The following is a 14,062-nucleotide window of genomic DNA, read 5'->3' as shown; positions in this document are numbered from 1 at the left end:
TGTATCTAGGCAATTAGGATGGATCTTTTTTACCTTTGCATGATTTTGAAATATCTTACATCAGTCATTTGGAAAATACTGGTTCACTGAGTTACGTGGATCTTCCAAATGTGGACACACTTCATTGTACAACATCAAAACATCGCCACTGTTAATATTACCTACATCAGAACTATCTTAAGTTTTGGGAAGCAGTCAAGCTCAAAGTAGCAGACACAAGTTTTCCCCAAAATTCTAATTTTTGCCTGAAAGCTAAAATTTTATCACTGTCAGTTGTTTTCTTTGAAGTCGCAGGTTCATTCATTTTCAAGAAAATGTACACTAAATACCCAAGTCTGAAAAACCATAGTTTGCGACAGTAAAAATGGTTTCCTATGAAAAAGGTGATTGGGTTTGGTTTATAACAAACAGTCGCACAAGTGCTTTTCCTTGAGACAACATCATACTTTGTGTGCAGCACAAGTGCTTTATGCACACTTCCCATTTTGTAACAGTTTTAAAAAGATTTACTCAAGGATTTTATAAAATTATTTTACTGCTTTATTAAGGACATTCTTAAATGAAGCTGGCTTTTAAATTTATTATTTTATTGTGAGTATATGGTGGTGAAATACACTGTCAGTACATTCTGGTGCCACAGGCTTGATTTTTGTAAAAGCACCAGCAGTCTTACCCAACATTGCTTTTTCACTATCAGTTCACATATCAACACAGTGAGAAAAAGCTGTTTAGCATTATTATGAAAATACATTTGACCATGCAGACCCCTGAAAAGATGCCCTCTCCCTAACCCCACCAAAAGACCACAGATGACATTTAGGGAACTGCTGCTTTATCTCACCCTGCCTTGGTACTTCTGGATGTCCAGAGTCTCCTGGAACCTATGAGGCTCACTAAGCCTCCTCTTTTTATTATATTTAGGCAGGCTAAATGGCTCATTTTTGGACCTGCCAATTTTGAAAGTGACTGGGAAGGGTTGGAAGCCTGCGGCCACCTTTACTTTTGTGGCTTTGGTACACTATTTAATGCTGTCATTTTTAACTCCATCTTGTTTAGATGCCTTTCTTATAAGGTCCTGCTGCTGATGACTCAGAATACATTCAGAATTTCTTCTCAGACCCACTTTCATAAGCCCAAAGAAAACATTTTTCAAAAATGCCTCAAAAATACTTGGGGCTTTGTGATGCAGAGTATAGTTTTAGATCTCTGGCATTTGTTGGTGTGAAAAGAATCAGAAGTCAAGAGACCTGAATTTAGTTTGGGGCCATACTTACTAAATTCTGGGCTAGTCATGTAACATTTGGTAGCCTGGATTTTGTCACCTATGAGGTTGTGAGGATAGATGAGAGATTGTATATGGAAGTTCCCTGAGTAATATTTAAGCACTGAACTGGAGTGATGACCTTCCAAAATAGAGTAGGGGGATTCTTGGTACCAGGAAATCAAGTGCCTAAAAGTTGAACTGAGACACAAAGAAGGGGATACCGTGCTAGGGAGATGGTAGATCCAGTATGGAGGAAGGACCTAGCGGTGTAACAGAACAGAGCTAAGAGCTCAGCCTGCGAGCAGGGGGGAGGGGTGTGCCCAGCCCAGACTTCATCTGTCAGTACTATCTTCTGAGTCATTACCGAAGGCCAGGCACTTTCACATATATACTTTCATAAGAGGACTTCATGTGCAAAGATGCTGGCTGCCCTAACCTATGTTAGCCGCATTATAGAGAAATCTAAGGCTTAAAAAATTGTATAGGGCCACATAGCCAGCACATGGCAAGGCTAGGCTTCAAACCCAGACCCATTAATTTATTGGCTTTCAAACCTTTTTGGGGGAAGCAAAACCTTTTTTCAAATAAACACTTTTACAGAAGAGTCATTTTTCAGAAGTAAAGCTTCCCTAGAAGCAGGAGTCTTCCTACCTTGTCTTCCTCATCACCTGCCCCTCGCCCCAATCCTACCTGGCAGCACCACAGCTCCTGGTAACCTGAGTCTCTGAGGAGCCCAGTTTTGGAAACCCATGTCCTGCTTTTGATACAGTTTGTGCCCTATGTAAATTACTCATATTCTTTCTCTGTGTACATGTCTTAGGAGATAGGGGAAGGAAGACTATGTCTCAAGATGCTGGCCTTTGCAGCAGCCTAACCTATGTTAACATCAGACACTATAGATTTATGATTTACAATCAACATTGGCCTAGGCTTGTAAATTCTCTCATCAGCACTAAAGATGAAAACAGATTATTGGTTTCTAAGACTATAATATAGTCTTCTGGCCAGTTCTTCATGAGGGCTGGCGACTGATAAACTACTTGTACTCAATGCTGTCCCATCGTAGGAAACCCAGGCAGATACCTAAGTATTCTGCAACTGCAAAGGCATGACTTGCCTTCCGAAGGACTGCTGGTGGTATCACTGTTTCCAGGACCTGCACTAGACACTAACAGTATTTTCTCCCTTGAAAACTCCTGGCAGAGAACTAGACAGTTTTAGGTACTCACTAACCCTTCCCTCACGGGAGCTCTTGAATTCCTCCCTCCATACAATGGACTGATAGCTCCCCAATCCTTAGAAAGATCTCTTTCTGCCTTCCCCCGCTCACATGGGATAAATCCTCTAACAATGTCAGCAAGGCTCCCTAGCTCCACTGGTGTGCTTTGTACCTCACCTAACACAGATGCATTTACTTCAAGGAGGAAAAAAGGGCCCTACCTGTTTCAGCAACCACAGTTATATACTCCCACTTCCAGTATTTCAGAACTTGGGCAAGAGCTCTCTGGATGAAGAAGGGCCTTAGTCTAAGAGTCATCAGCCCTACCTTCTTGCCTCCTGGAGAAGAGGCATCAGGGGGAGGTGTACTTGTGATGTTCAGTGGGCTGGAGCCACAGCTGGAAGGCGATGACCCTCTTATCCTGTCAGAGAAAAGAGGAGTTAGTTACATTGCCTTTCCTTTTTTTCATTGGAGTGTGTGTGTTTTGTTGAGGGATGGGGGTGAGAAGAAGGATGAAGATCTAGAATAGGGATTGGCAAACTTTCTGTAAAGGGCTAGAGAGATTATTTTAGGCTCTGTAGGCCATGTGGTCTCTCACAACTACTGAACTCTGCCACTGTAGCCTGAAAGCAGCCATAGATGATATGCAAGTGAATGGATATAGCTGTGTTCCAATAAAACTTTATTTATAGGTGATAAGCTGGATATATCCCATAGGCACCTGATCTAGAACACAGATCCTGGAGGCAAGCTTCTCACTGACAAAGCCCTTGGATTAGGGTTTGGATTTCAGGTTTGTGAATTTCAAGTAGGTGGCCAGTTTCATTTGCTCACAGAATCCAGATCTCAGAGTTGGTGGCATTCTATGTTTGATACAGTGAACTAGAATCCACAGCAGATGACTTATTCTCTACCCTACAAACACTGCTTAGCTAGCGACTACTCAGGAAATGGAGGGTGCTGCAGTGGTTTCAGCCCCACCTAGAAAGTGGCCTCAAGTGAGCAGTCGCCATTGTCATCTTCTAAGGCAACAGGTGATGAAAATGGGTCCAAGCCTTCCTCAGCTAGCTTATTTCTCAGCATAGTAGGTTTACAGAGGGAAAGACTTAGAGCTGTAAATCCACATAAACTCTTGTCAAGCTGAAGGACCTCAGCAAAGGAAGCCATGACCTGGCACCGCAGCTAGAGTTTAGGGAAACTTGAATGGCAGCTGCGTGACCACCAGGCTCTTAGCACCTACATGGATGATTGCAGCTTCTGGGTCTCCCAGGGACCCCTCCACTGCCTGGCAGTCATAGCTTTTGGCCTGTACTGCCTAATTCTGTAATTTGTGAGTAAACAAGCTCTCTCTCTCTCTCTCTCCTGGATCATAGGCTTCTGAAAGGCGGGATACAACTAAATACCAGGTGTTCTTCACCCACACAGATGACTACTAATTGCTTACTGAAAAATTGTTGAATGTCTCCCATTTTTCCCTACTTACATCTACGGAACCACTGTTTCCCCAGCTTCCCTATCTTAGAATTGCCTTTTCGTAGTTACTTATTTCATTTTCAGTATCTAGTCCTTAAATTACTGATTTCTCTTTTGGACACTACTATCACTGTAAGGTCGGCCTCATTCCTGGTTTGTTAAGCATGCTTACCTTAATCTCTTCCTATTCCAATCCAACTTCCACGATGCTTATTTTTTTTGTTTTTTTTGGGTGTTTTTTGGCTGTGCCCCGCGGCATGTGGCATCTTAGTTCCCCAACCAGCGATCGAACCCACACCCCCTGCACTGGAAGCGCGGAGTCATCACCATTGGACCACCAAGGAAGTTCCCAGCCTCCACGATGCTATTAACACACCACTTTGGACACCTGCTCAGCATCCTACAATGCACAGGGTCTTCCAATTTTCATCCAGTCTCAACTGTTCAACATCATTTCTTAGAACTCTTAGCAATCTCCCATCACAGCTCTGTGGTTCCTTTCTACAAAGAGGCTGCCAAGGTAGATGGCCTGCTTTTTGTGTCCTGAATACACCACTCACACGCCCATTCCAGCGTGTGCCTGTCTCTTCTAGAAGGAACACCCAACATTCATCATAAAACCCAGCTAAGGCCAAGTTCAAACCGTCCCCCCTTGCTTGCTTCAGCCCATGCACTCTCCGTTTTTTCTTTTATCATAAAGAAAACAGGCTTCGCAAAGATTGTAAGACCTTTGCGTTCAAGGACTGTCTTATACTGTCCTTGGAAGGTCTCGAGCAAAGCACAGGGTATGCCGGGACTGATCAGCACCAGATTATCAGTGCACACTGCACCCACACCTTCCTGAAGTATCTTCAAACAGCCACATCCGTCATTCCTGAAGGGCTGGAACAGAACTGTGCTGTTCTGTTATCCCACTGGGATAAGAGCCCCACTGTGGCCAATTAGAAAACAAGGCCAGCCTCCAATTCTCCTGAGAGAATCAATCCAGTGGCAGCAGGGATCCTATGATTATGTTCCATTAAGTTTGTATGCCTGAGGACCTGGTTACCACCCTCTCCATTGCCCAAATTCAAATGGACTTATAATTACTGCTTCCCTCTCAATGACTGTAAAGACTTAATTAACAATTTTTGAACACTCGCTACATGTCAGTTCTAGGAACTTTCCTGAGTTCTTTCACAATCCTAGGGCAATTTCAGGGAGATAGATATTGCCTCCCTTTTATGGCTGAAGTCAACAGAGTCCAATAAGTTAAATGAATCTCCTAAGCAGAGGCCTAGGACTCAACCCCGATAAACTGCTTCAGAGCTTCTTCTCTTTCATATGGAACAGGAGTTCCGCCCAAGGGAGCTTCTATTACTAGCTGATTTGCTTGGTCTCTATTACTAACCCTAGGCAACTTTTTGACTGGAAGAAGCTAATGTTTTGTTAAGGCCCAGATCAAGGCAGTTCACAGCTCTGCTCCTGCAGTCCTGTAATGTTAGTGGTTCATCTACCCACTGGGAAGCTCCTTGGGTCATATACAAAGTAATGAGAAAGTTGAGCCTCCCAGAGTTCCATTTAGCTCTGGCCTGTTTGGGTTTAGCTTCCTTATTTAAAGGCAGGATTTCTCAGTCTCGACACTACTGACATTTTGGACTGAAAAATTCTTCCTTAGGGGTCAGGGCTTGGGAGGGCTGTCCTGTGACTGTAGAATGTTTAGCAAGCAGCATCCCTGGTCTCTATCCACTGGATGTTTAGCAACAACCTCCCACTCAGTTGTGACAACCGAAAATGTCTCCAGACATCAACAAAACATCCCTTGGGGGGCAAAGTGCCCTGGGGTTGAGAACACTGGTTTAAGGGAACAACTAGGTGTTACTTGCCTGTGGATTTCCATGATTTCCTCAGCAATCATTCGACCTATTTTTCCTGCCCCAGCCCTGGTTCCCCCTGGAATCCCTGGAACAGTGGGGTGGGTCCTCTTTGGGCCACCTACAACAGAGGAATCAGAGAGTGGGAAAGGGGAAGAAAGCAGAGGGAGAAATGCTATTATGTGTTAAATTAAATCCACTTCATCCCATGATCCACTTGAAGTTCAAGCTTAGGGTTGTGCCCTGAGGGACATGAGAGCCACAGCTTGTCAGGAAAAGGCATTCCGGCAGGGAAAAGCTCAGGTTTCCTTCCAGGATCAGAGATGTTGATATTAAAGCTTCTAATTCCTCATGCACTCAACATATGCTGGCCGAAAGCCACTGGGCTGCACACCAGAGTCACAGAGATAAGTCGGCATCCCTGCCCTCAAGGAGCTCACAGTCTAATGGGGAGACACACAAGATAAACAATGGCTAGAACAAACTGCGATAAGTTTTACAGGTCAGCAAGAAGCACCCAACTCATGCAGGGCCAGGTGCAACCTCCTGGAAGAAATGAACTCTGAGCTCAGTCTTGAGAGAGGAGCATAAAGTAAGTTGGCAGAGAGGTAAGGAGGGGAAAGCACTCCAGGCACAGCAACCAGTGTATGCAAGAGCACTGAGGCAGGACACAACTTGGGAGACTACGCCAAGAAACTCATTACAAATGAGGATGGAGGAGTGACAGATGAAACTGAGAGGCAGGTACCAGTCAGACCATGAAGGGCCTTGGATGCCACACTAACAGATTTGAACAGTATCCACAGGGGACAAGGGGCACCGAAGTGCTTGACACAGAAAAACACAAGTTCACCGTGTGGAGAATGAACCGCAGTGGAGGACGCGGGCGCAGAGGAGGGCAGGGCGACTAGAGTTGGGCAGTTATCTGCAGGAAGCCAAGCAACAGATGGGGACGGTGAGGTAGCAATAGTGGGGTTGGAGAGGTTTAAAGAGAAGGGACAGGAGTGTGTGTTTTGATATAATGGGAGAGGTAGGAGTCACGGTTTCTGGCTTAACCGACCAGACTGTGGGTGAGGGTGTGTGCAGAGAACCCATCTGGATGTGCGGAGTTATAGGTGCCTGTGGGACTCCAGGTGGCTTCGCCCAGGAGGCCGCCGGAAAGGCAGATCTGGAGCTCAGGAATGAAACCGGATGTAGGATTCATCGATGCAGAGGCAGGGGCTGAAGCCATACAAGAAGAGGCCTGAGGAAGCAGGAGTCAGGTGCGGAGCGCAGCGGCCAAGGCCGAGCCGGGGGAGGGCCCCGCCGGGTACAGCACACCCCGGTGCTGACAGACACCCTCCTCCCACCACGGGATCCCGGCAGCCATCCCCGAGAGCACTTCACATCGCAGCCGCTGGGAAGCCAGGGGGAGGAGAGCACAGGCAGCAGGAGCTGCCCTGTCAAGGCTTCCGGGGTCCAGGCAGCCTCAGCAAAGGTACAAACAAGTTCCCGGCATTCCAGGCTCAACAGAGAAAGTAAGATGACAGCGTCCTCAGTGATCATCCCCGCGAGGCCTCCCTTGTTCCACAGAAGATGGTGGCCGGGGACCCCAAATACCGGGGGCTCAGGGATGGGGGCCACGAGCAGCTTCTCAGGGGCAAGCCCAGACGTCCCGGCGGCACATAGTTACCTTCTCCAGAGGGCAGCGTGCTGTCCATGCTGCGGGGGGATGCTGTGGGCTGAGGGAAGCTTGGGTCCCCGCCTTCCAGGACGTTGGCTCTGTGAACATCCCAGCAACAAGGAAACGTGAGTCAGGCCTGCTCAGAACTGTGCACCTTTCACCTTGGCCAAGGTGTACGGTGTCCACTCTGGACCTGGACAGGCCACGAAATGAAGTGTCTGAGCGGCTCACAGGTCTCCTCACTGTCTGAGGACACGATGGACAGCACCCCGGCCTCTGGCCTCCCTGGTGCAGGTGGGGCGCAGTCCAGCGGAGGTGGCGACTGAAGCAGCCCACTGCCGGCCCCAGCCCCTCGATCGGCTCCGCCTACAGGTGGGGGGTTTGGACCTCATGGGGAAGGAGATATGGGGAGCAGGCCAAAGAGGAGGGCCTTCCCTTCCCTGCTCACCCAGCAGGTGGCAGCCTTTGAGGGGGCATTCCAGGGGCTCAGGCCGCCGCCCGGGGGCGCAGATCCTCCCCCTCCTCAGCCAAAGCCACTATGGGCTGGTGAGCCTCTCAAGGATTACCAAGCCTTCCCTCCATAGTGATACCAGTGGATGCCAGGCCTGCGGAACGCAAAGGCTTTACCGGGTAGGAAACGCTGCTGTCTCCGGCAGCAATTCCACCAGCCAGGGCCTCAGAGGTATGAGTACTGAAGCTCATCCCTCGTTAACCACCTTTTGGCTTCCGCCAGTCCCAAGGCTTCACAGGATATCAGCAAGACGGCAGTAAAGGATGCAATACTGGCTGTCACCTGTACCCCCTTTCCCAGGTAAGGGGCCCAAGGCATTTCCCTGTGAAGCAAGGGAGCTTCTGATATACGAAAAACACTTACAAAACAACGGTGTTGGTGGAGACAATGTATTCTACTTCCTTGGTCCAAGGGTTCATGAAACTGAACCACCGACTCCGTAGTGTGATGAAAGAACCATCTTTGATTTTAAACTTATAGCAATTAGTTGTAATCTTTTCTCTTGTCTGTAAAACTGAAAATACAAAGAGACCATGAACATCATTGTTTCCTCAGACAAATGCATTAAACTAACCAAATCCTAAGTGCGCTCGGGCTCCGAGGCCGTCCCTCCTTAATGAGCCATGGGAGCTGGCGCTTCAGAGAACAGGCTGTTTCTGAGGGTCTGACTCTGAGCCTTCCAACCTGCCACTGTTCTTCAGAGTGTATGAAATGAAGGCTCTGGGAATAACTGACTGCATTCTAGACATCTAACTGGAATCAGCTATGAAGTAAACACCACACAACGAGAAGGCACTGTCCAAAGGGCCCATGTTATTTCCCCATCACAAAGCCTGAAGGCAGTACAGCATTTTTAGGACATTTGGATTCAGAGAGGTCACTCACCTATGGAAACCTCATTCTTTCATGTAACAAACATGTAATGAGCATCTTTCATGTGCCAGGCACTGGAGGTAAAAGAGGAGACAGGATGTGACTCCTGCCCTCAGGAGAGGCAGAGGAGATCAGTCTTGAGGGATGAATACAAGTCTGCCAAGGGGAGAGAGGGAAGAACCCAGCACTGCCCGAGGAGTGGCAGGGCCTGGCAGGGCAGGGAATGGAGAGATGGTCAGTGTGGCTGGAGCACAGGCCTCTGCAGGCGGAGATGGGGGCAGGGGTAAAGCTGGGGAGGTGGGTCAGGGCCAGAAGGTGGAGGGCCTTTTGAATGCCTGTCAAGGGTGATTGGGCTTGAGTCTAAAGGCAGGAGGTTTTAAGCATGGATGTGACATTACCAGGCTCGATCTATCAGAGCATAAATGGGATAGTGACGGAAGATGGACTGCGGACAGAAGCGAGTGGGGAGGCCTGTTAGGAGTCCGTCACGATTATCAGATGGGTACAAGGGCTGAACCAGGGCCTTGGCAGTGGAGGTGGCAGAAAGGGGCCTCTTTGGAAATGCATGTCTGAGGTGAATGAACAGTTCTGATGGAGGAAAAAGTAAAGGAGGGAGTCGATGTTGGTCTCCATCTCAGGAGGCCACACATTGGGCCATGCCATTAATCAAGAGGGAAATGTAGGAGGCGATGCAGGGTTTTGCGGAAAAGAATTGGATCCGTTTGGGCCATACGAAACCTTTGTAGGGTCCAGATAAATCCTCTGAACAAGAGATGCCTTCCGGAAATTGCCCTGGCCCAAGTATAGAAATCTGCTAGGCAGTGGGGTAGGGGGTTATCCGTAAGGGGCTAGATGGGGCTGGGCGAAGCAGAAGCCTCCTCTCCTCACAGATGTCTTGGCCTGAAGACTCCTGGGCCGGTTGACTCCCACGTCACAGAGGCAGATTTCTCTGTGAGGTTACGTGGACTAGTCTAGAAACAGGGGGGGCACTTTAAACTTAAGACCTGTTGTACAACCCAGCTTACCTTGCCTATGACATTCTGCGAGATGTCCTATGTCATCTTGGTGAAAATATTCATAACATGAGGTGCCTAGAAGTTCTTGTGGTAAATATGCCAAAATAGCTGTTGCCCTAAAAGGGAATTTTTTTTAAAAAAAGAAAAAGCCATTCAGACGATTAACAGCATCTCTGCACCAGCTGAATCCCGCTACAGCCAGTGAAAACAAGGTCAAAGCCGGGTGGGTTCAGAGGGCTTACTACATGGGTTTTGTTTTTTTCTCATGAAACTGACTTTAATCAGGGCTATAAAAACAGAGGGAGGGCTTCCCTGGTGGCGCAGTGGTTGAGAGTCCGCCTGCCGATGCCGGGGACGCGGGTTCGTGCCCCGGTCTGGGAAGATCCCACATGCCGCGGAGCGGCTGGGCCCGTGAGCCATGGCCGCTGAGCCTGCGCGTCCGGAGCCTGTGCTCCGCAACGGGAGAGGCCACAACAGTGAGAGGCCCCACGTACCGCAAAAAACAAAAACAAAAAAAAAAAAAAAAAAAAAAAAACAGAGGGAAAGAAAGCAAAGAATCCTTTCAAAGGGGCTGTTAGCACAAGATATCAAATTTTAGGAGGTTTAAAAGTAGTAACTGTATTAGATAAAAATGTGGTCGAACTCTAAACTCCAGGGCAAAGCTTCTCCAATTTACCGGCTGCTTTTTAGCAGGATGACCAAACACCAGACGCTCCAGCAGCGGGGCCCACAAGGACCTTGAGAGGTGGCCGCCTCCTTTTCCAGTATTTAGTGACTATTATCTAATAGCCAGAAAAATTACTACCCTGTGAATACTCTTAAGGAGGCAGCAGAGAACAGTGGAAATTTGGGGACATCTGGGTTCTTAGCCCAGGTCTACTGCCGATGGGTTGTGAATTCTGGAGAAGGCCAGGCTTCAGGCTGAGTCTCAGTTCAACCACCATAAAAAATGAGACTGGACTAGATCAGTGTTGTCCAGAAGAACTTTCTGAGAAGACAGAAATGTTCTACCTATGTGGGAGTAGAATCTAAAAAAGAGTGGATATATGTATATGTATAACTGATTCACTTTGCTGTACTGTAGAAACTAACACAACATTGTAAGTCAACTATACTCCAATAAAAATTAATTAAAAAAAAAATGTTCTGCATGGATACCATTAGACACATGTGTCTGCTAAGTACTTGAAATGTAGCTAGTGAGCCTGAGGAATTGAATTTTTAATTTAATTTAAATTGATTAAATTAAAATTAAATTGCCATATGGGGTTACTATAGCAGATGACTGACTGTATTGACAGCTCAGGACTAATCTTTTCCGAGTCCCACATGCCAGAATTTCAGTCACAGTAATTAATGGTCCTGGAACCTTCCATGGATTCAGATAGCATACTATGCCTACTATTTCTCTTTTAGCCATGGACATCAAACCACCCCACTTCATTGTCTCTACATGCCAAAGAATGACATGGAGAAAAATCTCTGTATTTATGATGATAACCCACTGGGTCTCATTGTTCATCAGATACACCCATCATTTCCTTCTCTCTATCCCTAAGAAAGACAGCCGATGGCCCAGTCTTCTCTGCTTTACTCATTGTTCTACCATCATTGTTCAAGCGTAATGTGCAGACTCTTACCTCTGGTCTACAAAAACAAACTTCCCATCTATTGCATGCCGAGAGACATATTCCATAGATTTCACCCTGATTTCCCCGTTCGCCGGTTGTGGAACCATGTGAGAGTGCAGTCGTCCGATGGCGACAAGGCAGCTGAGATTACACCCCTCGTTGTCTGGTTCGTTGTCTTCGTCCAGCCCCATTTTTGTGGGCGGCCAACTTTTCAAATAGCCTGTGCTGTGGATTGTGCAGAAGCTTTTTCGATCTGCTAGAAAGCAAAGTCCATGGTCAATGTCAGTGTGGCTTTGGGGCCTGGGGGCACAGGCAGCCTAGTCGGGGGATGTAGGTAGGGAATCAAAATATAAAAACCAAAGCCTTACTGTCCAGAAGTTAGCATCTAGTGAGAGAGAAGACAGAAAAAACAGGTATCATCCAGTGTCATATACGCCTTGTAGAGCTGGTTACAGCAAAAGGGCATCACATGCACCAAGGAAGCAGGAGCTAAATCTCCCTGGGGAGAAGCAGCCCGCCCCGAAGAACTAGGAAGGAGGTGGATCAAGAAGGATAAGCACTGGGTAAGGGACCAGAATCTGTAAAGGTCTGAGAACATACAAAGGCACAGAGAGGCATCCTGTACAGGAGACAGCAAAAACCTCCGTGTGGTCGAAGGGAAAAGGGAGGCGCTGGGGGTAGAGTTGGAAGCGCAGGTTGGGAGCATATCGTCGGAGCCTTGGATTATTTGCTCACAAATGTGTTAACCTTTTTCAGGTAGGAAATGGAGAGCTTCTGAAGGTGTTTAAGTGGGGAAACAGCAAAATCACATCGTGATTTGGATGTTCTAGGAGGAGAGTGTTGGGTGAACTGGAAGACATGCACGAGATGCTGAGGACTGTACCATGGCAGTGCCGTGAAGATGAGGCAGGGCAGGACACAGGAGAAATTTCTGAGCTTGAACTGCTGGGATTTGGTATGAGTATCAAAATATTTGGTATGAAAAAAGAAAATAAAGATGACTCCAACTTTTTCAGATTGAGTGGTTAGCTGGTATTATACAATTTATTGACTCAGGGCAGAGAATACAGAGTAAGTTTCAGAGGAGGGGGAGAAAAGATTTCAATTTGGGACACATTAAGTGTGGAGCACCTGTGGATTCCAACAGTAACACATCCTTATGGAATAGTTTACCAAGCATCAGGTCTGTGCTAGTTACTGGGAAACAGTGGAAAACAAATCAGACCTGCCTTTGTGGAATTCACAGTCTAATGGGGGAGAGATATTTTAAACAAATAACTACATAACTGCAACTGTAATCAAGTGTTAGAAAGAAACCCTACAGGGTGCTACAAGCAGACATAAGGCAGCCTGAGGGAGGGAGTGAGTGACAGACATTGAGGTCCACTCTAAAGGACGAGCTCGAGTGAGTCAGGGAGGGGAGCTGGTGGCGAGAGAGGGGCATTCCCGTCAGAGGTGACAGAACATACGGAGACTTTGGGTAGAAAGGGTCTGGAGGCATCAAAAGGAGGTCAGCAAGTCTCAAACGTATGGAGTAGTGTCAGGGGCGGGGGTTTGCAAAGTCACATGAAGGATTTTAAACTTTTCTTCAAGAGCAGCGGGAACCACTGATGGGTTTAAAACAGGGGGCTGATACGAAGATTTGCTTTTTTTCTTCTTCTATTTTTTGGCCACGCCGCGTGGCATGCGGAGTTCCCCAACTAGGGATCGAACCTGCACCCCCTGCAATGGAAGCGTGGCGTCTTAACCACTGGACAGCCAGAGAAGTCCCAAGATTTGCTTTTAGAAAGGTCACTCTGGCCACGTGAGGGGCTGGAAAGCGTGAGGAGCCTGCTTCACCAGGCCTGTGAGATCCAGGGTAGCCTCCATCTAGCGATAGTAACAGTAAACATGGAGGTGGGTAAACATACTTCAGATAACTTCTGCAGGGGCAATTCATGGCAGCAAGACATTATAACTGACTAGATGAGGAGGGAGGGAAAGGGGGTGAGGGTGCCCCCCAGGCTTCTAGCACGCACAGCTAGAGGGACAGTAGTGCCATTTACCTTTGAGGGGAAGCTCAGGTGGTTACTTCTACATATATCACGTTTGAGATGCCCTTGAGATGTCCAAGCAGGTAGATTAAATAAGCAGTTAATTTACAAATCTGGAGTTCAAAAGAGAAGTGCAGGCTAGACATATGAACTTGGAAGTTAGTGGCATATAAATGTCATTGAAAGCTAAGGGGGCAGATGACATTACCTATGGATGAGTATATATATACTCTTAAGAGAAGAAGGCTGGGGACAGAAGAGGAGGAAGCAACAAAAGGAACCCGGAAGAAAGCCCGGAGTGGGAGAGGACAGGAAGAAAAACACTTCACAATGGAAGAAAAATGAGAAGTGTCCACTGCACTTAGCCACCTGCAGGCACTGGTGAACTTAGAATAATTCTGGTGGGCTCGTGGGTGCTGGGGAGGCAGGGGGCTGTGACTCTATTAGAGAGTATTCTTTCCCAACCACAGGAAAACAAACAGGACTTAAACAGAGGGAGCCTTCCCACAAACCTGTGTCATCGTGA

The 14,062-nt window shown here is 47.3% G+C and overlaps 1 protein-coding gene across 6 annotated transcripts in view; it reads right to left on the bottom strand.

Moving 5' to 3' along the window:
• Positions 1–14,062, bottom strand: part of BMAL1 (basic helix-loop-helix ARNT like 1) — a 103,835-nt gene that overhangs the window by 2,817 nt on the left and 86,956 nt on the right. For 5 of the 6 annotated variants that reach the window (XM_082660299.1, XM_082660298.1, XM_082660301.1 and 2 more), the window contains 6 exons: positions 11,513–11,759; positions 9,882–9,988; positions 8,347–8,497; positions 7,482–7,570; positions 5,822–5,930; positions 2,811–2,904 (listed from right to left, as the gene is read on the bottom strand). In XM_082660299.1, the coding sequence (XP_082516425.1) occupies positions 2,811–2,904; positions 5,822–5,930; positions 7,482–7,570; positions 8,347–8,497; positions 9,882–9,988; positions 11,513–11,759 (797 nt within the window). The remainder of the gene's footprint in view (positions 1–2,810; positions 2,905–5,821; positions 5,931–7,481; positions 7,571–8,346; positions 8,498–9,881; positions 9,989–11,512; positions 11,760–14,062) is intronic. The other variant, XM_082660302.1, reaches the window with a different exon arrangement.

The sequence above is a fragment of the Grampus griseus genome (genome assembly GCF_964374135.1).
Source record: "Grampus griseus genome assembly, chromosome: 8".
NCBI lineage: Eukaryota > Metazoa > Chordata > Mammalia > Artiodactyla > Delphinidae > Grampus > Grampus griseus.
Note: the sequence above shows the minus strand (reverse complement) of the source record. Positions and strands in the feature narration are given on the sequence as shown.